At 37.7% G+C, this 23,210-nt stretch overlaps 5 protein-coding genes and 1 long non-coding RNA gene across 7 annotated transcripts; 1 reads left to right on the forward strand and 5 right to left on the reverse strand.

Annotated features, from left to right (window-relative positions):
- Positions 1 to 1,618: 1,618 nt before the first annotated feature.
- On the reverse strand, positions 1,619 to 2,358 carry E(spl)mgamma-HLH (Enhancer of split mgamma, helix-loop-helix). The gene has a single exon (XM_068297247.1). It carries the CDS (start codon positions 2,340 to 2,342, stop codon positions 1,713 to 1,715), a length of 630 nt encoding a protein of 209 aa, XP_068153348.1. The 5' UTR covers positions 2,343 to 2,358; the 3' UTR covers positions 1,619 to 1,712.
- Positions 2,359 to 4,512: 2,154 nt separating this feature from the next.
- Positions 4,513 to 5,090, reverse strand: E(spl)mdelta-HLH (Enhancer of split mdelta, helix-loop-helix). Its single transcript, XM_068297965.1, has one exon. It carries the CDS (start codon positions 5,088 to 5,090, stop codon positions 4,533 to 4,535), a length of 558 nt encoding a protein of 185 aa, XP_068154066.1. The 3' UTR covers positions 4,513 to 4,532.
- A 2,809-nt stretch (positions 5,091 to 7,899) lies between these two features.
- On the reverse strand, positions 7,900 to 10,743 carry Ada2b (Transcriptional adapter 2B). Of its 2 annotated transcripts, none has more exons than XM_068296242.1 (4): positions 10,560 to 10,742; positions 9,466 to 10,341; positions 9,014 to 9,093; positions 7,900 to 8,933 (listed from the first exon to the last, which is right to left on the reverse strand). In XM_068296242.1, the coding sequence occupies exons 1-4, from the start codon at positions 10,671 to 10,673 to the stop codon at positions 8,318 to 8,320; spliced, it is 1,686 nt and encodes a 561-aa protein (XP_068152343.1). In that variant the 5' UTR covers positions 10,674 to 10,742; the 3' UTR covers positions 7,900 to 8,317. The 2 variants fall into 2 exon arrangements, with proteins under 2 accessions (XP_068152343.1, XP_068152344.1); XM_068296243.1 differs by having other exon boundaries at positions 8,667 to 8,933; positions 9,014 to 9,163; positions 10,560 to 10,743.
- Positions 10,744 to 11,581: 838 nt separating this feature from the next.
- Positions 11,582 to 14,054, reverse strand: LOC137581891 (CUE domain-containing protein 2). Its single transcript, XM_068296280.1, has 5 exons — positions 13,857 to 14,054; positions 13,500 to 13,740; positions 13,194 to 13,440; positions 12,960 to 13,126; positions 11,582 to 12,906 (listed from the first exon to the last, which is right to left on the reverse strand). Exons 1-5 carry the CDS (start codon positions 13,927 to 13,929, stop codon positions 12,720 to 12,722), a joined length of 915 nt encoding a protein of 304 aa, XP_068152381.1. The 5' UTR covers positions 13,930 to 14,054; the 3' UTR covers positions 11,582 to 12,719.
- Positions 14,055 to 14,314: 260 nt separating this feature from the next.
- On the forward strand, positions 14,315 to 15,735 carry LOC137582796 (uncharacterized). The gene is made up of 3 exons (XR_011033318.1): positions 14,315 to 14,419; positions 14,955 to 15,082; positions 15,175 to 15,735. It is a non-coding gene; the product is annotated as an uncharacterized lncRNA (long non-coding RNA).
- Positions 15,736 to 17,656: 1,921 nt separating this feature from the next.
- put (activin A receptor type 2 punt) lies at positions 17,657 to 22,999 on the reverse strand. The gene is made up of 6 exons (XM_068297475.1): positions 22,480 to 22,999; positions 20,627 to 20,794; positions 20,391 to 20,567; positions 19,540 to 19,685; positions 18,659 to 19,474; positions 17,657 to 18,599 (listed from the first exon to the last, which is right to left on the reverse strand). The coding sequence occupies exons 1-6, from the start codon at positions 22,526 to 22,528 to the stop codon at positions 18,420 to 18,422; spliced, it is 1,536 nt and encodes a 511-aa protein (XP_068153576.1). The 5' UTR covers positions 22,529 to 22,999; the 3' UTR covers positions 17,657 to 18,419.
- Positions 23,000 to 23,210: the final 211 nt, after the last annotated feature.

Raw genomic sequence — 23,210 nt, forward strand, 5'->3', positions numbered from 1 at the left:
TGTCCGAACAATCTTGTCATTGTCATGCAACACTTATGCTGAGATCATAGGGATGGACCCCTGACTATACATTCTGCCAGCAAGATGATTGAGTGTTAATCAAATGATTCGCAGATCTTAGCGCAAAGCAAATTTCAATAGTAATCAATCTAGTGTATAGTCTTAAGTATCCTATTATCAAGAATGATTCCTTTGAATTTAAAATAGTTGGATTATTTAACTCCTTTATAGAACTTTTTTGACTGACTTCATTAAGTTCCTTTATAGAACTTTGTTAACTGACTTCATTAAGCATATAATAGAGCCAAAGGGACTGAAAGAAGTCCTTCTTCAAGTTAGGTTTTAGTTGAAGGAAAAAGTTCTCCTTTAGGAAGCGTTCAATTCAAGTTCTTAGAAGAGAACTTTCCCTATCTAATAAGCTCTTTCTTTAAGAAGGGTGCAAACTTAAGGTCATGGGTCTTAAAATGGAAATCTTTTCTGTAAGTTATGCCTTTAAAAAGGCAAATTTCAAAAGGAAACGATCTTTTGTAAGAAAGACCGATGTCGATAAGAGAAGAAGCCTAATCTAATTAATCAAACTCTATTTAATTTAAGAGCCTCAACTTCCGCTTTTAGTTATGTTCCTCTTAAATAAATTAAAATTTAATCACGAAAAGTTTATGTCTCGGTGACCATCTCTAGGGAGCCCAGCATAATCCCTTGATATTTATCTTCTTGTCTTGGCCTCCTTTACTATTTTATTTCTCTTGCTGCTTGATTGCTTAACACGGGCGTCTCTTGGTTAACGGCTACTGGTCTTGGGATCCAACAAAACAGACGAAAGCCGAGAGCCCAGATAAGCAAATGATGCGGGCTCACAAAAAAAACGAAAGAATAAAAAATAAAACTGAAAATAAAAACCGATATCCTGTTTGGTATGCCATGTTACCCAAGGGCCTAGGGCAAGACAATCATTTACTTACCTGGATAACCAAAGAGCAATTATAGATAGCCTTGCCTTGACCATTGTGCACACGATTTTTGATTTTCTAGCTCAAAAGACAACAACAGAAAACAAAAAGAGAAGTAAAATAGGAAAATAAGAAAAATGGGAAAACTGAAGAAAAGGAGAGGAGAAAAATTGAAAGGATGGTTGAGCGATGACTCGATGCGATCCCTTGATCCCTTTGTATTCTTCTTGCCCCCTAAGTCTGAGCGACATTGTCGTAACTCGATTAGACACGCCGAGCTCTAGAGAGGATGGATGAATGGATGGATGGTTGGATGGATGGGGGGGCAAAAGATAAGTCTCTAATTTTTTATACTTTGTTGTTACCTAAGCCGAAACCCAGGTTTATTGTCTGCACACGTGTTCGTTTTCGGCCTTGGCATTGTTTTCGCTTTCTTTCCACAAAAACCAAAAACAAAAAAAAGAGCCAAGACCCGAAAAAAAAGAAAAATTACAACGAATTGGGTAAAATGTCGGCTGAGCATTTCCGCTCGATGGAAACACAAAATGACCATTAAATAGATGACCAATTGGCAAGCACATCTCCTTCAATAAGAAAAGTCTCTGTTTTTTTTGTTTTGTTTTGTTTTACTATTTATAATTTATTATCACATCTGATCTGGGCCTCGGTGTAAAGCTTTTGTTGTTTTTTATCTTTTCGTACTTATAAACTAAATGGAAGACATTGTTGTAATTCTTTTTCTAGGGTGTTTGGTAAATTGATCTACCAAGGTCGCCAGACATTCTCCTCATCCTCGCTGTCCATGTCATCGATTTTGCTAATTTGACTTGATGATCCGCATGTGGTGAGTAGCGAAGCACTGGCCACACTTGAATTGGGACTACCGGCATAGCTGGAGATGGGTGAAATGGGCACTGAGTAGGCCTCCCGGCTGGCAATGTGCACCGAGAGTGGAGCAGTTATGGGTAGAACCTCCTTTACGGCTGGTTGCAGTTGATTCAATCGCTGGCCCAAATGTGTCATCAATTGAGTGCCCAGGCTAACATTGACGCCGGGCAATTGGGATAGAGAACGGGATACTTCGTTGACGGCATGAATATAACCAGAACGGAATCCTTCAGCTGGACTGAGAGTAGACTCCTCGCCGTTGGCTCGTTTGTGTTGGCGTTGTTGCTTCATCTTTTGCAGATGGGTCACTGTCAGCTCCAGGATATCGGCCTTCTCCAGCCGGGTGACATGTTCACCCTCCGACTCCAATGTGGCCACCATTAGATCTTTGAGCTCATCCAGGCATTTGTTAATGCGTGCCCGACGCTTCCTCTCCAGCATGGGTTTCATCACCTTGCGGTACTGATAGGTCTTGGACATTTCCGACATTTGTAGTGAAGACATTTTTGGAAAATTTATTTATTTGTTGTAGCTGTTGCTCTGACTGCAGTGCAAGACGTTGTGTGCTCTTGTCCGGTTGGGCCTCTACCTTTTATAGTCCCAGAGAGACACCAAGAATGAGAGAGAGAGAGAATCAACCCCCATGATCACTTCAGTTGAGTTCTGTGCTGGCATTTCGTGATCGTGTGCTGGTATGAGGGTTGGTCGACCCTTCCGTTTCTTGAGGTTCTGCTCGGCTCGGCTCGTTGTCGATTCTGGGCTTCTTCTTATTGTTTGTTCGCTTTTCCTTTTGTTGCTTGCCCTGGCACCCTTATCAAGGATCCGTCCCTATGCCAGGATCGTGGGAAACACTTTCCTCCTCAGTTTCTCACACCAAAAGACATTTATGTATATGTTTTTTTCTTCATTTTTTGCTCACCTGCCCGCATTGAGCATGGGAATTTTGCCCAGGAACAGCTGCCGTTTCTACTTAGATTTGTGTGTTATGATTTGCTTATGGGCGAAAGGATAATGAACTGAACCATGGCTTTGCCGTGGGAACAGGAACGGGACTGCCCTTTGCGACTGCATCTTTTGGTATGGGGCGTAACTCTGATGACTACGAATCGAATGCCGATGAGGACTTCCTGTTTAGTGTTGTTGGTTCGGTTCGGTTCGCACTTGTTGGTCTTGGATATCCTTGTGATCCTGTGGGAACATTGCTCGTGTGCGTCGAGTGTGCTTAATGTGTGGCTCTGCCGCTTCATCATTCTGTTGTATAAGTATACGTGTGTATGTAAGTGAAGAGCGTCGATCAAGTCGAGGTCGGCAGAGGGGCCAACTCTGATGATGCCGCTTCAGAGTGGCGCATGGTGGACACACTTTCGACTGTAAGCTATCCACGTTCCAGAGACTTTTTGACTATCGATGGTCTTGTAATATGTTAGAAGAGCATATGATAAATAAACGAGGGTTAAGCTCTACACAGCCTTTGATTGGGCCAAGATTACCTAAGGGAGGAATTGAGTAGAATTACATTCCCTTATTTGTTTAATTTTTTTAGACATTACGTTCCTAATGTATGCTTAGTATTCTTAATACACATTAACTCGAAAGTGGTGAAATTTAATTCGTATTAAGCCTGTTTACATAAGAAAACTCTTTTATCAGTCTAAGACTTACCACTTATTATTAATCGGAAAAAGGATATGTATTTGTTTTAATAAGATTCAAGGTTTTCATGGGTGATCATTCTGAGTGGCCAAAAAGATATTCGCCTTGAATGTTTGCATATAAAAGACAACATTTCATTCGAACAATGTTTGTGGTATATGTTTAATCGGTCCATCTAATTCTAAACTTATCTAACATATAGACCTTAAGGAAGAATTTTCAAATGTCTTATTGTAAGTTTGAAACTTTTTCTTTAGGTTTTTCATGTGGGAAGGGGAAGATCCTGAGACATATTTGGGAGAAACTTGAAATTAATGTGCTAAAACGCAGCTTCTCTTTCTCAATCACCCCCTTTGACACCTGGCAGAATGAAATCGCATGACCAAAGTTAGCTCGGTCCCCTGGGTTTGTTATGTTATGTTTATCGGAGTATCCACTCTCTGAAATTAATAAATCCTCCCCTGAATACAGTGAGTTCAAATGATTCAGACAAGTGCAGGATTAACCATAGATCGGGATTAGCAAGTGCACGGTTCTTGAGAAGCTCCGCTTTTACAAAGGGTTGTAAAAAGACTTTGCCAAGTTTTTAATTTGGCACTGACTCTGACATCTCTCTATAGTTGGTAATTAAGTTTTTGACGAATTTATGGTAATAATTTCAGTTTATTTTATAGGCAATTAAGAAAGTTTAAAGCATAAATTACAATTGAATACAAAAGTTTTAGGTCTTAAAAGGATGACAAAAAAAAAAAACGTTTTGGAAGCACAATTGTGTGGGAAGCTCATTATTTGTTAAATTAATGATAAATAAATTATAAATTCTATAACTATGGGAGATCGATCAGATACAAAATTATCATACATATTCACTTAAAAACTATCACAGGAACATCACATCAAATATATATATAAATTCATCATATACATCTTATCTAATTAGAAATGATTGGAAAACTTGGGATGTTGGACTACAAACTAATTAAAACCAGAGTGTAATAAAGCTGTCGATATGTGTGTGGGTGTGGGTGGGTCAATATGGATTCACCAGGGACGCCATACATCTTCACCCTGGTGCAAGTCCTCTTCGGCATCTTGTAACTGTTGCTGCTGCCGTTGATCGTCCTTGCGATCCGATAGATTGACTGGCTCATCATCGTTATGCAGATGCTCTTTCATATCCTTTAGTTGATGACCCAATTGTTTCATTAGATGAGTACCAAACTTGAGATCCAAACCAGGCACGGTGGAGAATATGTGGGAAACTTCATAGGCAGCTTGAGTGTACCCAGCACGAAATTTGTCAAAATTAATTGGGGCCGACTCGGCATTTGAGGCACTCGATGACTGCTGTTGGCCAGATGTGGAGACCAAACGTTGTTGTTGCTGGGCCTTTAGATAGTTAACTGTCAGCTCCAATATGTCGGCCTTCTCCAATTTGCTAACCTGTTCACCCTGGGCATCCATGGTGTCCACAATGAGATCTTTTAGCTCATCCAAGTAGAGATTCATGCGAGCACGTCGCTTGCGTTCCAACAAAGGCTTGGTCACCTTGCGATAATGTTGCGTCTTGGTCATAAATCTTTGACCCTCCACAGCCATGTTGACAATCTTTCGTGTTGTTGTTTATAAAAAAAGTTCTCTTCTTTTTGGCAATATTTCAATTTGTTGTTTTGCGTTCAGGTTTGCTGTGTTCTTTACTGCACGGTAGTCACTTAAGAAATGATCTTGCCGCAAGGTAAACTGATCCTTTTTGTAGCTGCAGCAGCAACGTCGACGGCACATTCACTTGCAAAATCCTCCCCTAACTGCTACCACGCACTCCAGCGATCACAAGTTGACGATGAAACGAGGCAGCCAACAACCAGTAAGCAGCAAGGCAGAAGCATCAATCGGTTCGGGGTCGAACTTCGATGTTGCCGTTGTCTCTCTGCTTGTGGCAAGATCTACTCGGCGCTCGGTGCTGCACGTGTGCAACATCAAAAACAAAAACCAAAAAGAAAAAGACAACAAGACGGAGAGAAAATAAAACTGTATCAAAGACAACGGCAAACGAGCGGAAGCCGTTTTTGTTTACACTGGGAGAAATTTATATCTTATATTTGTATGCCCTAATTTCAGATGGTACCTCCATATGCTCTAAAAAGTATGCTATGCATTTTAAAACAATATTCCAACAGTTGATCCAACTGAGGAAAGCAAAAAAGAAAAATTCAACTAGAATAAATATTAAATTATTATTACCATTTTAATTTAAGAGTACCAAACAAGTAATGGCTAATACAAATCGGAAGAAATTTGCTCCCCAAATGATTGAACAATCACTTTAAGAGTTTCTTTGTTGTAAACCATGAAACAAGCTTGGAATATCTTAAAGGGGTTTTCTTTGATATCAGCACTTTTCACGTAATTTCTGTTGCCTTTTGCACTACAGACCAAACCAGGTTTATATAGGACGTCCAACCCCGGGGTTCCATTAGCCCTACCTAACCATTGCATATTTTAGGGGTCTAATTTTCCCATTTTTAACATCCCTTGATCAGTCTTTGTTGGTATAAGCCATATTGAGGAGACCATTAACTTATCCACACCGATCCAAAATAGGTCGAACAAGTGATATATTCTTTAACACATTTATTAACAAATTTTAGAGCACCGTAAATTTTTTCCATCAATCTTGTCGATAACCATTTTTTTGCAGTGTAGAACCTTTGGTCCTATAACACGATCGTCGCACCAGAGAGGCGATCTTTTTCTCTCGTGCTGTGCCAACCGTGCGCCAGCGCAACAATCAGAAGAAGACGAAGTCCAACCACCACCAGCAGAGAGGAGCTACCACACGCATATCCACACACGACAGCGACATGACCTCGACCTGACTGACTGCCTGCCTGCCTGCCAGCCAACCAAGCAGCCAACCAGGCCGTGCTCTCCTCGCTTCGGTTGTGGGCTCTCGCTTACTGGCAGTCGTGCTTCATGCGTGCCGTCCTCACTTAAGCCAATCCCAATCTCAACTCATTGTTGGTGCTTGGCGTTTTGTGTCTTTTTTTTTTTGTTGTTGTTGTTTTCATTCTGCTCTTCCCTTTGGCGCGCAGACGTAGACCTCATTTCCTCTTTGGCGCGACATTGCGTTACACTTAGCGGACACGGAGCGAAGCAACCACCACCCGTACCAGCAGCCGGTGTTCTGCTTGTGTGTGTGCGTGTGTGTGTGTGTTTTGGGTGCATCGTGAGAAAGTTCACTTGAGGCATTCCCACAAGTATTGTGAATTGGGAGAGGTCTCGGTCAGCTGTGGCACTTGTTTGGCACATTTGCGTTTTCACAAAAATTCACCTGCTCGGGTGAATGACGAGGCCAGACCGAGGGTGAATCGCCGTCATCGTTATCCTCATCTTTGTCGTCGCAATCTCTGGCATGAAATCGAGAAGTTAACAAACAGAACGGGGACATTTGATGGCACTGATTTTTGGTATTCCTTCGATACATATTCGTTTTGTGGGGGAGGATTTTCGATGAACTCTTTTGATCAGGGTCAAATAAGGGCTGTACTTTACATAAATCAGAGGGAGAGGAAGGAATTAGAGCTAGCAAGGAGTTTGCCAGCATGTGTAACCTAAGTCTATAAGTTTGAAATTGAAATACTAGCCACAGGATTTTGTCTTGTACCAAGGAAGCCAACGATTCATAAAAGAAAGGATTTTATCTTACATTCTTGATGTCCATAAGACATTTTCCAAGCGTAATCTTTGGTTAAGCTGTCTAGTCTCAAAGAGCTTTGTTTTGACCATTTTCCTAGAAATCAGACACCCATTTATTTGCTGCGATCTATATATGTACATATATTTGTATTTCGGAGGCAATTAATAATAATTTTTTAACAATTTTCAAAAACATGATGTTTTTGGAAGGATATTACAAATTACTGTGTCAAAATCGATAACGCTGTCCATGTAATAATGGACATATGCCAAGCATATCCAAGAAAAACGGTCTATGGGTCACGCATTTAGATCCTTTATGCATGCTTTCGGAACCAAAATATCCTTTATAAAGTTTAAACTTCTTAAAAAGAAAACGATTTCTTCCAATATGTTTAAATATTATTTCAATTATTTCTCAAAGTAATGTGAAATCTCGTTAAAATAAACTAACTTTTTAAAAAAGGCTTTAATACTGATTGATATTCTAGAACGATGAGCCGTCTGGTTTAAACAATTGAATATAAAGATAGTTTTTTAAATTGTACTCGACGATTTCCAACGATTTTTAGTTTCTTAAAAGGACTTCCTATGATATATTAATGCCAATCGTCTCATAGCAAGAAGGACTTCTGATCTACTAGTCCTCAAATGGCTGGCGGTTAAGAATATTGTGTCATTTAAGTTTTCGGCTATTAAAACGAGTGCTCCATTTCTTCATAATATACTTCATATTATATTTTACATTTATAATAGTTGAATAGATGAATATACATATGTACTATATATATATATTGTATATTTTTACACTTTTTACTTTAGTTGGCCTACTTAATTATAGAATAATACATAATATCATAAACATTTTGGACATCTCAAGAGAAGGAACAAACTTTTGTAGCTACACTTGATACAAGTAATATCGAAAGATCAGATCATTTTTATATGTATGTATGTATGTATGTATGCATGAAATTTTTCTCGTTATTATGGCCACGATAGATGAAAAAGCACTATAAAATTGTTGTCTTTTACTTATGCTAGGCAGTAATAGAAAAAATATGATTAGATGCAAGTCTTTCAAGCAGGAAAATTGTGAATATTGATTGATGGGATGGAATCTTGGAGTTTTAATGGCTCAGCCAGCCGCATTTGATAAAGAATTTGCGCAACGAGATTTCCATGGGACTCCCAAGAGATGGGGCTCCACTTAGGCAGACAGTTTTCATGGAAAGGTAGGTAGTGGGAGTTATATTATGCTTTTTACACATATCTAATTCATTGTGGCTTAGTAGATTGCTTCCCAGAGGCTGTGGCATTTGTTTCAGTTCATCTAATTGGCTGCGTAGAATTTGGCTCATGCTGGGCACCTCATCGTCATAGCTTCCGGCGGGGCCGACCTCGTTTGGATTTGGTTGCTGTTGATGCTGAGACCTTTGGCCCCCCTTCGCTGTCATGGATGCGGCCATCTGGGGCAGATTCGCCTGCGCTGCCGTCATCGTAGCCATGGAAGTCACTGCTGTCGTCGCTGTTATGGCCGCCATACCCCCCATGCCCAGATTCGTCGATCCCATCGTTGTTGTTGTCGGCAGCATCGTTGTTGTCGTAGCTGCCGACGATACCCGATAGCTATCCAAGTAGCTTCTGCTGGGCAATAATGCGCCGGAGCAAGTCGGGTCGACGATGTGGTGCGTGTTTCTTGGTACGATTGAACTTAAGCTTGCCTCGACGCCGCTTGATGGTTCGCTGTCGAAAGCAAAAATGTGGTTAAATTTTATTCCGATTCTTAATTTATCAAAATATTGATGATGAGTGACACAACTTACAGCTTTAGCTGGTTCGCTTGTGGGGAGTGCAAGGAAGAGCTGCTTGGCGGCCGAAGATTTCCACTGAAGTGTATGTGGTCCTGTGGTTAAACATTGTCTTATACAACCATTCAAACGTTCGCTGTTCGGCGTGTTGATAATACAGAGGAGCTGAATATCGTGAGGAGGAGGAGGAGGAGGAAAATAAGACAGACAAGATAGAGAGATATTGAGATCTTTTGTTCATACTAGGAATTCGGAGGCAAACCCGAACTCACACGCACACACGATATTCAACTCGTCATGCATCATTCTTACAAGGTACATAACAAATTAAGACAGTAGGCAAGGGAATGAAACCGCAGATGTATCCGATATATATAATAATCAACTTTAATTTGAACCAGAATCTTTTGGTTACTTATCGATTTAATTTCCAGCCTCTGACAACCCGCCCATTTAAACCAACTTACAGTCTTGCCATGCCCATAGGGACCTGTCGAACGATGCGTCGCCATTGCAGCATGTTGCTCAAAGTGACGACATTCGTCGATTTTGGTTATGCCATTATAGCGATAGCGATAAAGCTCCGATTGCCTGATGCGCAGCTCCTTTTCCCGTTCAAGGGAGGCTAGCAGGCGCTCGTATTCGTTGCAGGTGTAGAACTGAGCATAGACACGAAAACGATCCCGAAATTCTTTCTGCTCTTTGGTCAATCCAGGATGTAAAGCGTAATTCCGATTGCGAAAGAAATTAGAGACCAACTGATAGTCACGCACCATGCGCTTCCGTCTGGCACGCTCACGCAATCTTCGCGTATATATGTCCACATGTGCCAACTTTAGCATTATGTCCACCTCTGTGTCCTCCGAGCTGAGCGTAATATTGGAAATAAGTTGCTCGGCTGTCGGATCGTATTCGCGTTCAAAACTGTCTCTACTTGGCATGTAACCCAACTGCATGGCCTCGTCACTGCTTATCTCCAGTGGCGGTAATCTAGCCAGAGCATTCGAACCCAGCGGGCCGGCATCATCGTCGCCCGTGTGATCCATCAGCTGTGGCCGTTGTGACTGGGCCGGCGTCCAGGTGGCTCGGCCTATTGTGCCATTGACAAATTTATTTACATACTCCTCCTTGGCATCTTCTGCCGACTTGGTCTCAATGTGTTTGCTTATATCCTCCCAGTTGCCGAAGCCATACTGTTCAATGGCATCCAAGAGACGTAGCTCCTCACGCGCCGTCCAAGCTCCCTTACCACGAAATATGCTGAGTATGGAAGTGCCCGTGTCCATAAACTGATAGTCATGGTTGTTGTGATGGGCCCCAATCTCGGCTCCGGCAGCAAAGCACTGAAAGTTAATAGTATGTAAAGTTAGCTGACCGAAATCAAAACAATATTGTGCAATTAACTTGACCGGCTGCATATATGTATTATATTATTATGTACATACGTACATATGTATGTATGTAAATACTTCGATGCGTCAGCTCCCAGAAGCAACGCTAGTGTGCGTGTAATGTTTGTATGGGTGTGCATGTATGCGTGTCGGTGTGAACGTTTACTTACTTGCAGGCATAGGTCGAAGTTTTCACACTCTGCGCAGTGCACACGTATGCCCTGGATATCATCTTGACAATTTGTGCAATTATATTTAATAAATAAATCGGCAATTGAGGCCATTTTTCAATTTCATTCCATTTGCACCCTTTTTTACTATTTTTCGCGTTTCTGCGATGCGAAAAAATGTGTTGGGTAACGTCAAAATGACTGCATTTAAAAAAGTGTTGGTAAACATACAAATTGTGAGCGTTGCCAGAAAATTAGTATTAATTTCTGTTTTTTTTTTTGTTAATCATATTACAATTTTTATTTTTAATTTACAGAATTAATCTGAAAATACTTACGGAGGAAGGACAATTACAAATTGAAATATAAAGCATTATTTTTTTTACATATGCATTAAATATTGATAGTTTATTTATTCATTTTCAAAAGTTTAATTCGAGAGTTTTTGCCTTTTACGTTGTTTACGCTAATATCACAAAAAATAAATATATTAAATTAAAAAAAAATCGAAAATATTTCATATGAGAAATCGTTAATATCAAGACCGTAACCAATAAGAATAAAACAATATTTATATGCTTAATACCGATTGTGTGAATGAGCTTAATTTAAATCAGTTTCAAAATGCACATTGTTAATTTGATTTTGGAGGGGCTTTGAGATAATATGTTGTAACATAAAACTTAAGACTAAATTAAAAAAATGAATAAAAAATTGGAATTGATATCTTTTGTATCAAACAAAAAACACAAATTTGTTGGAATCTTAATTTCTAAACATTAATTGCATTAGCAAGAGAATTTCCTTTCAATTGTCGCAATGGGAGGGATTGAACAAACAATGTTAGGGTTAGAGTGTGTTTGTGTGTGAAGATGCTAAAGTCTAGGCTATATAAATATTTGATTAATCGATTAGTTTCGTATATGTATTGAATATGTTTAGAATATTTAAATATTGCTGTGGTTTTGTATCGTCGAGCAGTAGCCACTATATCTTCATTATTTTTCTTCATTGTTTGTTTGTCTTGGTTATAGGATTCATCATCTCAGTGGGAGGACTAGTTTGTGTTGCATCTTTTGGCATTGTAGCTACTGTTGCTAGTTTACTTGGACCAATTTAATTGAAACAAAACTTAAACAACGCAGATCCTAAACAGATATGGCAAATGTTCAATTCAATTTCATACAATTTGTTTGTGCTAAAACGTTTTTAAAACGCGGCACGATCAACTAAACTCTTCTTCATAAGAGTTACTAAACAAAAATACCTAAAATAAGTCTATTTGAGCTCCAAAATTCGTGACAAACGGATCGCATTTGCCTGTGATATGAAGGCTTTGAAGCGGTTAAGAGAAGATAAAAGGGAATACTGATTGTGGGACTCAGGAGATTCAAATTAAGTTGTTTTGAGTGACCTTTTCGTAATAAGGAACTAATTTTGATCTTCACATCACATAGCGTCTGCGACCCTGCAGGCGTTTCGTCATGACAGATGAGTCCTGTCCCATAAGTCTAACGTTGGGTCTTCGTCATCTGGTCAGCTGGGGAACACTGAAACTCATAAGCTGCCTGCCACCCATAGTGGGCTCTCAAATAATTCAAAAGCGAATCCTAAAACATAATTATTAACTAATTTGGTATGTAAAGTCTTTCTGTCATTGTCTACAACTTGATGTGAATGATGATGATGATAATGATAATGTGATGTCAATTGGCCAAAGGAAACTAACAACAGTAACAGCAAAGTGCCAAGTGGTAACACAAACTTTTGCGATTGGGGTGCGGCATCAATGTCAACATTTTGGTTGACTGCACTGCTCTTCGATTGTTCGGCTTTAACGTCAAATCCTTTCACATCTTTATCATCTATTTGTTGTGCTACATGTGGCAAGGAAGCATCTAAAAGTTGGCTAAGCTGGGCATGTTCCTGGGCTATGGGACTGGGACTGGCATTCGCATTGGCATTGATATTGTTTGGGGAACTCTTTCTGGTCACATACTTATGCAAATGAGTGCATAAATTCTGATCATCGTCCTCATCATCGCTCTGGTGACTTCGTTCAACTACTCTCGGTGTCATTGGTGCGGATAGATTAGTTGGGTGTGGGTGGTTAATTTGCTTTTTGATAAAATACTTATAGTGGGTTTTGTTCATCTTTAGTTACGGTAGAATCTGCTTCTTGGGTTTTTTTAACTCAGCATCTTCGTCACGCTTAATCTCAGTATAGCGTTCGCCCTTAAGGGACACAATTTTATTATCACGATAGCGAACTAACTTGCGTGGCTCCATTTTGGGCACTACCGGCTTGTATTCACGTTGAGTGGCATTCTTATCCACGTACGAGTACCTAAATTTAATTTATTCATCACATATATTTAATATATAACTAAAAATTCTTACCTGGCAATGATGCGATTCTTAAGCTCATTATCATCGACCGCCACATTCTTCTTGATGACCAAAGTGTGCGACTTGTCCGTTAGACTCTGATTGGTATCTTGGCGATGCAGTAATATTTGAGTGGCGCCATCAATATCACCTTTGGCAATAGCAATACAATGCTTGATCTATAGTAAAAATAATTTAGGATTATTAAACGTTGATCATTTGATATGTTTGACTTAAGTGACTCACCTCAACGTAAGCGGTATCTGGAAACATTTCCTGCAATACCTCAGCCTCATCCAGAAAATAATCACAATTAGAACTGGAGCTATCGGTAGAGCCGCCGTCACTAGTCTCGGACAAATGTTGGGAGCGTTTTCCGCTGCCACTCCCACCACTGCTGCTGCTATTCGATGACAACTCGTCCTTCTCGGAAATGGAAGAGTTACGGGCACGTAATTTCGACTCGGGTATGATGCTGGACAGACTCAGAGAACTACAATTGCATACACAAAGTTTACTAATAATTTCATATGTTAAATATTTTGAACTCACTCAAGTGACAAATTGACGGCATTTCGGTTGCCCTGATTCTTTTCCATTTCGGTCAATTCGCCGGCTAGCTTATAAATCCATTCGCAAATAACACCGTGGTCAATAGTTGAAAACTCCTCAAAATATGCGCTCATCATTTCAACAAAGCCCTCCACATCAAAACAAGGATCCTGAGAGGCCTCTTCCAATATGGATATTATATAGGAAAGCACAATCTCGTCCACAACGCTGAAATCGGCACCTGGAACATACATATTTATATTGAATAACTTTTTATTATGCATCCTAGTTAACGGCGAATTCAGTTACGAATTCGCTGCAAATATTAAATTATTTTTAATTTCAATTCGCCTTTACCACTAATATTTTCGTCCAGAAACTTCACCAGGCTGCGTTTCACCATTTCGTGTTGCTTCTCCAGATTAGTCATGTTGTCTATACCCTCTTTGTCTTTTTCAATCAAAAATGTCTGCACAAAGCCAAGAAGATCTTAATTTAAATATTTTTTTTTTTGGTCTGAGCTGCGCCTTTCAATAATCAATAATCCCTTTTTCGGGGCTGCACAACTAACTACAGGGCTGCAAACTCGATTTTGATATGCCAAATTTTCCAGCCCTGTTATCGGAAATTTAAATAGGGTATTTGCTTATTTATTTACACTATAAGTATTGGAATTTCGTTTTTTGTAATTGGTAAACATTAGAAACAATGCAGTATTTGAAAAACGCTCATTTAAAACCTAATAAAAAAACACTATTATTCTAAAATATGGGTACAAAATACAATTTCGATATATCGATATATCTACAATTCCATCGCAGCTGTTCTGCTTTTGTTTTGATTGTGAATTCTAGACCATTCTGCGGCTTATCAAATCTGTACGCGCATTGTCCTGCTTAAAAACAAAAACAATTTGATGGGTGAGCTTAAATGGGGCTTATATCTAATTTTTATGAATCTTATTGGTCTCGGAATCTTTTACCTAATTTTTGTAAACCAAATTGGTCTCGGAAACCACACGGATTTTGCGTAAAATTGCAGAATTAGTCACCCCGACCAGAACACCATTGCATTTTGATAAGAAGGCTCAGGACAAAATAAAAACAAACCAAAAATTAATATTGCTCATTACTATTCAGCCAATTCAGATTGTTGGAAAATTTAATTCATTTTAACTCACAATTGGTTTTTTTAATATTTAAATAATGGAAAAAATAACTATTTTGCTAATATAAAAAAGAAAAAACATTAAAAAGAAACAAAACAACTCATAATTTGAATCTGCAAACCTCAAACTTGCAACGCAACAAACTTCAGCTTAATGTATTTCACCATATTTTGAAATTTAACAAAATCTATAAATAGGATAATCTCTAAAATGCAAGTAGCAGTCGTATTATTGAAAAATAATCTTTTTTTATTTTTCTCCTCTTTTTTATTTATTCATAATTTTAGATAAAGTATTTTAACTAGACAACAATAAGACTACTAGCTTCAAGGACTTCGACGCAGCAGTTTTTGCAGCAGTGATAATGGATTTTAATAAAACAAATAAACCAGTTACAGAAAACTGGTGCAACTTGGTAATATATATACATATGTACATACATGTGTGACTTGTGCAGTCAGTTTGTTTATTTTATTCTTATCTTCATAATATTTTCCATATTTCAAGAACGACATTGATTTTATATGCCGAAACTGGTGGAAAATATTTTTCTTCATTGCTACCTTACTAATTTCTATTTTGGCCGGGATTATCTGGAACAAGTACTGCAGACGTAAAAACTCTAGTAAACAAGAAACCCACTCGAACGATGTTGAAGCAAGTTTCCTGCCACCGCCGCATCCTGCTGGAATGGATTCGGATAACGTCAAACGAGCCTCTATTGGGAAGCCGATTCTAAAATATAAAAACAAGATTTTAGCTGCCATACCGAAAATTTCGGACCAGAAAAATCTAAAACTTAATATACCAACACAAAACATTATTAATTATGACTGCCATACCGTATAATACGTATAACGTATTGTCGTACAGGGAATTCCAAAGTTCTCTCCGGTGCAAAATAATGGATTTTTTCTTACTTAATACCTTTAAGTATTTATGCCTTAAGTATATGTATTTGTATTTAAATCAGATTCATATCTATAATACCTTAAACTAAACGAATACCTGCAATATTATCTTTAAACTGCCCAAGCATTTCAAAGAGACTTATCGTTAAATTTAAAAAGACTGTTTTTATTATCACAAATTTTTATAAAATATTGTGCAATTTTTCAAAATTTGGCTGTGTGTTATAAAGATATTCCTACATATTAAGACAAACTGATCTAATAAATATACATTCTCTAATTTGTGTGTTTTCTTCTTTCAATCTTTATGCACCCAAATTGGAAGTAAAAATATCGCTAGTGTAAGTAGTACCCACTAAAATTTACTTGAATCTATTATTTGATTGACGTAGGCAAATATAATAATTTAATATCTGAAATAAATTTTCGATTTGTGGTTTTGGTTTTTGTTCAAAATACTGATAGATCTGAGATAAATAAACGTTCCTGGATACCTTAAGATCTGGAGAGAATGTCAATCAATTGATAAGATGTTTAGTAATTCTGGTTGGTGAAATGAAAACAAATGATTTAATTTCATTATCAAACATTTGTTTATTTATTATAAATTCATTATTATCAAAGATTTAATTATTTTTCATTAACACGGCTTGCATACATCATTTCATTTATGGATAATGAATATGAAGTTGGCTTTTTATAAAACTTGACTTTGTTTTTGTTCGAAAAATGGTGTGCAGAAATGTTTATTTTCATAAAACAATTTATGTTTCGCTTATGAATATTCATGTAATATTCGTATTTATGAATGAATCAGTTTGAGTTCGATTGAGTAATGCATAAAAAATATACAAATGTTGTGTATGTATGTATATATGTATGTATATTTATCAAAAGCCTATTACAACACTTTGTAAGTGTGCTCGGGCAAATTTTTCTTTTTAATATTAAATGTATGTATATAACCTTATAAAAATGCTTTTAGAAATATTTTAAATATGTTTGTATATTAATGCATTTATGTGTGTTTGTGTAAACATTTTTTGTTTTTGATATGTAACAAACTACTTTGTGTGAATACTAAGTTTTATATTTGTTTGTAAAATTACAAAAATAAAAAAAAAACTAACAAATTATAGTCCAAACATAAAAAAAAAAAAAAAAAAAAATTGTCTCTAAAATGTCTGTTTTTTTTTTTTTTATTTCTTAAACCATTTATCATTTATATGCTAAAAAAAATCAGGTAATCAAGCATTTTAGTGCAAAGTGAATAGTTTTTGTTTTTAGTTTGTTGTTTTGTGTTTATTTGGTTAAGAATAATTTTGATCCTGTTCGTTAGTAAATGTTGAAATTAATTTATACAGAAAACTTTGACGATGTTAAATTATGGAATAACCGATTTATACATTTACTGTTATCTTGTTGATAATGAAACTGAAACAGACTGAAATTTGTAACTTCCATCTTTTACTTATCTGCAAGAATATATGTAAGTTAAAAAACAAAAAGAAAATAAAAAACTACATCGATATGTCGTGTTTTAAACATTTTTGAAGCATTGCAACAGCTATTAATAACAATTTTGAAATTAATTTCACACATTCTAAACAATCATAACAACTAAGGACAATTCCATGAACTATTTTGAAAATACCAATGAAAGCGACAGAATTCAATAGACATATCGATATAACAAGTATCCATGACATTATCTTACTATATGCTAAGCTTAGACCTAAGGATAACAATAATTAACATACTTACATAGTATAGAATACTACTTTTTGTGTGGCTGTGTGTGTGTGTGTGTGAATGGATTTTTGTATGATTTATATTTATAAATTTTGTATGACACAATTGTATAGACTCGACGTCGTATAAATCGTATATGCGCTTATGTTATGTTCCTATTAAAAAGAAACTTTCATTTGAAAACTTCAGGTGTTGCTTGTACTGTTCAGTAGAATTCTAATTACATATATAATTACATCATTTTTTATGCTGAGTGGATTATTGGCACTATAACGCTCTTCAAACAGCAGACAACAAAAGTAAATTAAAATAAATCAAAATATAAATCAAATGTAAAAAGTAATTTATTTCATATACAACATACAAACACAATTAATTGTGCGGGGGCAAATGAAAGTATTAAAACTAAATGATCAAATTAAAATATAATTATACTTTAGGCTTAGCTGCGCACTATATATATATACTAGCATTATCGAGACGTTTCGTTGACGCATAAATGGACAAAACAAAAAGAGAAAAAAAGAAGAAAAGGACTGGCTTGACAATAATTTCAACAGGTGACAATTGCAAAAGTTTTACGAAATAAACAAAATAAACACGATAAAATTAAAATACACATGCGAAAAACAAAATATTCCTTCAATTAGTATTAATATATATACGGTTATCAGTCAATGAAGTAAATGTCAGATGAGTTAAACACTAAAACATTCTATTTGTATATTCATACAATTGGGCGGCTCCCATGGCCAAGCACTTCCTGCAACGTCTAACGTTTTGTTCTGTTTAGCTTATAATTGTATCAATCGATTCTATCGGATATTCAATATATTGGCTCCATTGAAATCCCACAGATACTCAAAACTTTATATATAAAACTATTGCAGATAATCACAACTTGTCTCTTATGGTACCATACCAAAATAAGAGACTAGTTGCGCATATCTTCTATACACTCTCAAATGTTAAAAGCTGCCTACAATCCATAGAATATTGACTTATTACAGCCAACTGATGACGGTGTATTTTTGAGCAAATCACAGCCCCTCCATTCGACTACTCCTTGGCTGTGATTTAATACCGCTTCTATAAACAGTTCGTAGATTCTTTGGCGTCATCGATATTGGTATGATTTTTAATGAGCAATTGTGTAGTTGGATATTTGTTCATTTGAGAGAAACGCTCCATAACACAGGATGAGCTTAAACGGGCCTCGGCATCGTGATCCCAGCACTCCTCCATGGTGTCGCAGAAGATGTTTAGACCCTAAAGTCAAATAGTTAATTAGAGCTATTTTCAAAAGTTCGGATTGGCTTTTAACTTACATCATGGGCACGCCAAGAGCTGCGCAAATGTGGACGCAGTTTTTTCGTCACCACGCTCTCCTGTACTTCATCGAGTGTGGGACGCTGACCAAGTTCCGCCTCGAAGGGTAGCTGAAATTCACCTACGGGACCAACTACATCGCAGCGCGAAACCATCTCCCACAGAACTAGGCCACAAGCATAGACATCAATACGCAAAAAGGCGTCTCTATTGAAGTTAATGGCACCCTCAAGTACCTCCGGTGCCATATAACGACGAGTGCCCACTTGACCATGAGTGTCGCCACATGGTTTGCCCGGCTGAAAGATCATGGCCAGTCCAAAGTCAGCTATGCAGGCCGTCAAATCACCCTTAAGAAGCACATTTTTGGATTTAAAATCTCTATGTGCTATCGAAGGCTTCAATCCATCGGCCTTTGTGCCCAGTATCTCTTCATGCAAATGAGCCAATCCGTTGGCCATGGACTCGGCGATGCGACAAAGTTCCAGCCAGGTAATTGTATGGGACTTGAGGTAATCGCAGAGTGAGCCATTATGCTGATAGGTTGAAATCAACCAATATTCCGGCTTATCCAGATGCTTCTCCACACCCAAGAACTCCAAAATGTTGGGATGTCGCATGCGTGGCAATTTGTAGATCTCGTTCTCTGTAGTCCAGGATTCTTTCTCCTGCATTCGAAAGATTTTCACTGCAACATCCTGGCCATGCAACTTGGCTTGCCAGACATCACCGAAACGTCCGCTGGCCTTTTGCTCCAGCAACTGGATGGGCCTGTTACTAAGCAGAGGCGATGTGTTTGTGATTTCTGCCTCGTGCTGTGTGGAATGTGTTAAGTGAATTAAGAGCACATGATTGGATGCGGCGAATTTTATTCTCTTACCGTGGGTATTTCATTGAAATGGGCTTGCTTCCGACGGCGATAAAAGAAGAGACCCATTATCATTAAAAACATGAGAAGCACAAATATCGAAGATCCAATATAAATGTACAATAAATTGCTATCATCTTGCGTTTTCTCTTTGGGTACTGAAAGAGAAGAGAAAAAACAAATTAACATGCGTTTTAAATTGAAGGAAAAGCTTTAAAACGCTTGCCACAGGTGAACAACATCTCAAGTGGCACCTGTAGTTAAGCTATCCAAACTCTTGGGGGTTGTAAAAAAAAATAAATAAAAAGGGCAAAAACGAAAAGGAATGCAAAGAGAAAAAAAGAAAAAACGAAAGTTCGCCCCCAATATGGCATCTTTCTTGTCGTTTTTTTCTTTTTTTTAGTTGAGATAAAAGCAAAGCTAAACCGAAGAACAAAACAACAAAGTGCAGAGCACAAAAGATGAGGCAGAGGCAAATGGCAAAGGCAAAGGCAAAAGGCAGCAACACCCTAAAATAAAATAAAAGCATAGAGTAGAAAAACAAATGGGGGAAAAAAAGGAATAAACGAACGTGCACAGGAGGGCTAAAATTGCAACACATGGTGGTGGCGCATAGCAGCCTCCGTATTCCCCTTTAACTACGGCGCCACTTCACGTCGAGAGTTCGTTAACACGAAAAACGTTCGGTTGTATATATGTGGGATAGCCCATCCCCTTTGGCCCTTCTTCACTGCTTACTTTTGCTCTCTCGAAGTTACCACAGCAAATTGTAATTCAACAAAAATTGGGGTAAACTCGCAAAAAAAAAAAAAAAAAACACCGAACCGAACTATAAACAAAAACACATCTTAAACAAAATCTACCTTGCGTAGTTGCTTCCGTCGTGGTCGGTATGTATTTGTGATTCTTATTGCACAGAGAACCCTTGCAGCAACAATAATATAAAGAATTCTTCCTAGGTGCCGCACTGGTTATGCATTCCGTTTGATTGCATTCATGGTTATCAGAGAAGCATCCTTTCATTTTAAGTGTCGTAACGCCTGCGGGGAGATTGGAATCAATTAATAAATTAGCAAAAGAACAGAATTTACCATCTTACCCGTCGTTTCGTTAAACATCCAGAGAGCATAGCAGCTGGGGGACTTATCAGCTTCTACCTGACATTCCCCAATGGAGACGCTGCAATCCTTGCAATTTTTTTCATCATACTGCTCGCAATAAATGTGATGACCATCGGTCAGAATGGCCCCATTACTCAGGCGATAGACTAAATTCAAAATAGAAATGAAAACAAATCATTAATTATTAAAACGAAACATTATTTGAATGTATGTACATATATATTTTGCTAAAAGGTTTTATATTCATTTGGGATTAATGTTTTGCATCACCGACTAAATAAAGTTATTGCTTATCTTAAAAGACACCCTAATTTTGCTAGAAATGAGAAGATTGGTCCACTGGTATAGAAACTATGTGTAAATAATTGCTCTAAGAAATAATTCAATAGATACGATTCATTGTGCAATAATTAATTGACTTGGGTCGAGTCAACTCCGAAGTGCATTATGTAGAATTGGCGTAACTTCGATTTTTGAGTAGACCTAATTTTCATTGCATCAGCTAGAATTATGTAACCCTCAAGTGGAAAGGCAAAATGCTAACGATGATATTTGCTATGTCAGTTGGGATAATAGTCGATTTGGTTCGAGAAGGGGTTAAGCGGTATCATTTTGTACCCATATCAGATTCGCTCCACCTGGAATTTTACCCGTTCCTATTGGGGCTTAGCGTACAGCCATTGAATGCAACCCCCAAGTTTTTGCACAAAATTAGCTGTGCTGGCCAGTCGACCAACCCACACAGCAGCATTTGGTTTGCCGAGTGGGCCATAACCTCAATGCAAGGCAAACTCTTCCGCTCCAGCTCCATGTGGATGTGTATGTTTATTTGTGTGTGCCTGTGCATTGGATACCTATGCATAGTGGTGACAATATTATTAGCCATGTGTATTGTCGAATTACGGCAATCTGACTCTAATCACAAATAAACTAACATGTATTAGCACCAATCAAACATATTCTGGCCCCACGGTCCTTGTGGGTAATAGGATGTGTGTGTGAGTGTGCATGTTCACATACGCTCACTCACTCAGAGATTTTCAGTAAAGTAGATACATAAGCATGAACTTTATTCGCAGGAGAAAGGAGAGAACGGGAGGATGAGTTTAAAGTGGCGCTTGATGGATAAAAGGGAAAAAGCAAGTACAAGAGCGAAGCGAGAGTTAGAGAGACAGTGCACAAGAGAGAGCGTGGAGGAGCATGCCAGAAGAGATTTAAGCCCCTGCCCCCGCACAACTCAAACCAGAATCTGAGAGAGAGAGAGAGAGCTAGCCATACAACAAGTTTCTAATGCAGCGCACACATTTATCCCATTCAAAGAAATACTCACACACATACATGCAAGCACATTATGCAGGAAGTTGTAAAAATTAACACGGTGTCGAATTATTGACACTCTGTAAAGAGTGATAAATCTGTCGTGTTAATGCAATTTTGCACGTTTTAAATTTTAATTAGGATCAATCACTCTATTAGCACACAGGGCACAGAATTATTAGTCGAAAAGCGACTCCTTTCGGGTCTAAAGATTTCAATGGATTCAACTTTTTCCCACAAAATAATGAAATTTTTGATGTAAATACTCTATAATTCAGACACCTTTATAATAGTGTAGTATGGCAGATACAGAGTCCGATTGCAGAGCGCAAGTCTAGATGCACAGATTGCGAGTTTTAAAATATAATGTAAATAATATTGAAGGCAATTGAGGCGCCCAGTATTAGAATCCACAAATAGAACTAAAAATATACACACACAAACACCCACACACAGACAGTTACAAGCTTACATTACATGTGGCACATATGTACAAATTTAAATAAATACGTACCCAGAACAAGCTGCACTGTTAGATAAAGTAAAAAATCGTAGTTGGACATGGTTATGCGTTATCACTTGTATATAACTTGTTTACAATAAACAGCTTTATATTGTTGTAATACGTAACAGAGTAAAACGCATTCGTCGGAGCAAACGGTTCCTTGAGGGTTAAATTTCAATTGGTTTTGCTTTTCACCATACAAAATATAGACAGGTAGTTTGTATTTTTTCTTTTGGCACAGAGTTTTCTTTTATTGTTGCACTTGGAAAAGGACAATACACATTATGTAGAGGCTGTGTGTGTATGTATATGCACATATGTATACTGGATGCAGCGAATTCGCTGACCATGTGCATTTCCCGCGGTCTTCGGTTGCGCGATTATGCTTATTTGATTACATTATTTTTAAGAACACTTGGAATGCACACTTTTGTGCCATTCTATCAGTTTAATTTGAGTTTATGTTAACGTGCGTTTTTTTCAACGTTTTGGCTCACTCCTTAAGGCTTAGCGTTAGAGATGGGCAAAACAGTGATGGCTGTACCGATGTATCACAATGTTTTTGCCCCTATTTTAAATTTCATCGTGGCGTGTATGACACTTCAGTAACTTTGAGCCCATTGCAACGGGAGTCAAATAACTATATTTTAGGGCAATTAATGCATAAATATAGTTTAACACTTTAGAAATAAATGTTTAAGAAATGTGCGACAGACGTTATCTCTGTTCAATTGAATCGT

Source organism: Drosophila tropicalis, unplaced genomic scaffold (assembly GCF_018151085.1).
Source record: "Drosophila tropicalis isolate 14030-0801.00 unplaced genomic scaffold, ASM1815108v1 contig_859, whole genome shotgun sequence".
Taxonomy (NCBI): domain Eukaryota; kingdom Metazoa; phylum Arthropoda; class Insecta; order Diptera; family Drosophilidae; genus Drosophila; species Drosophila tropicalis.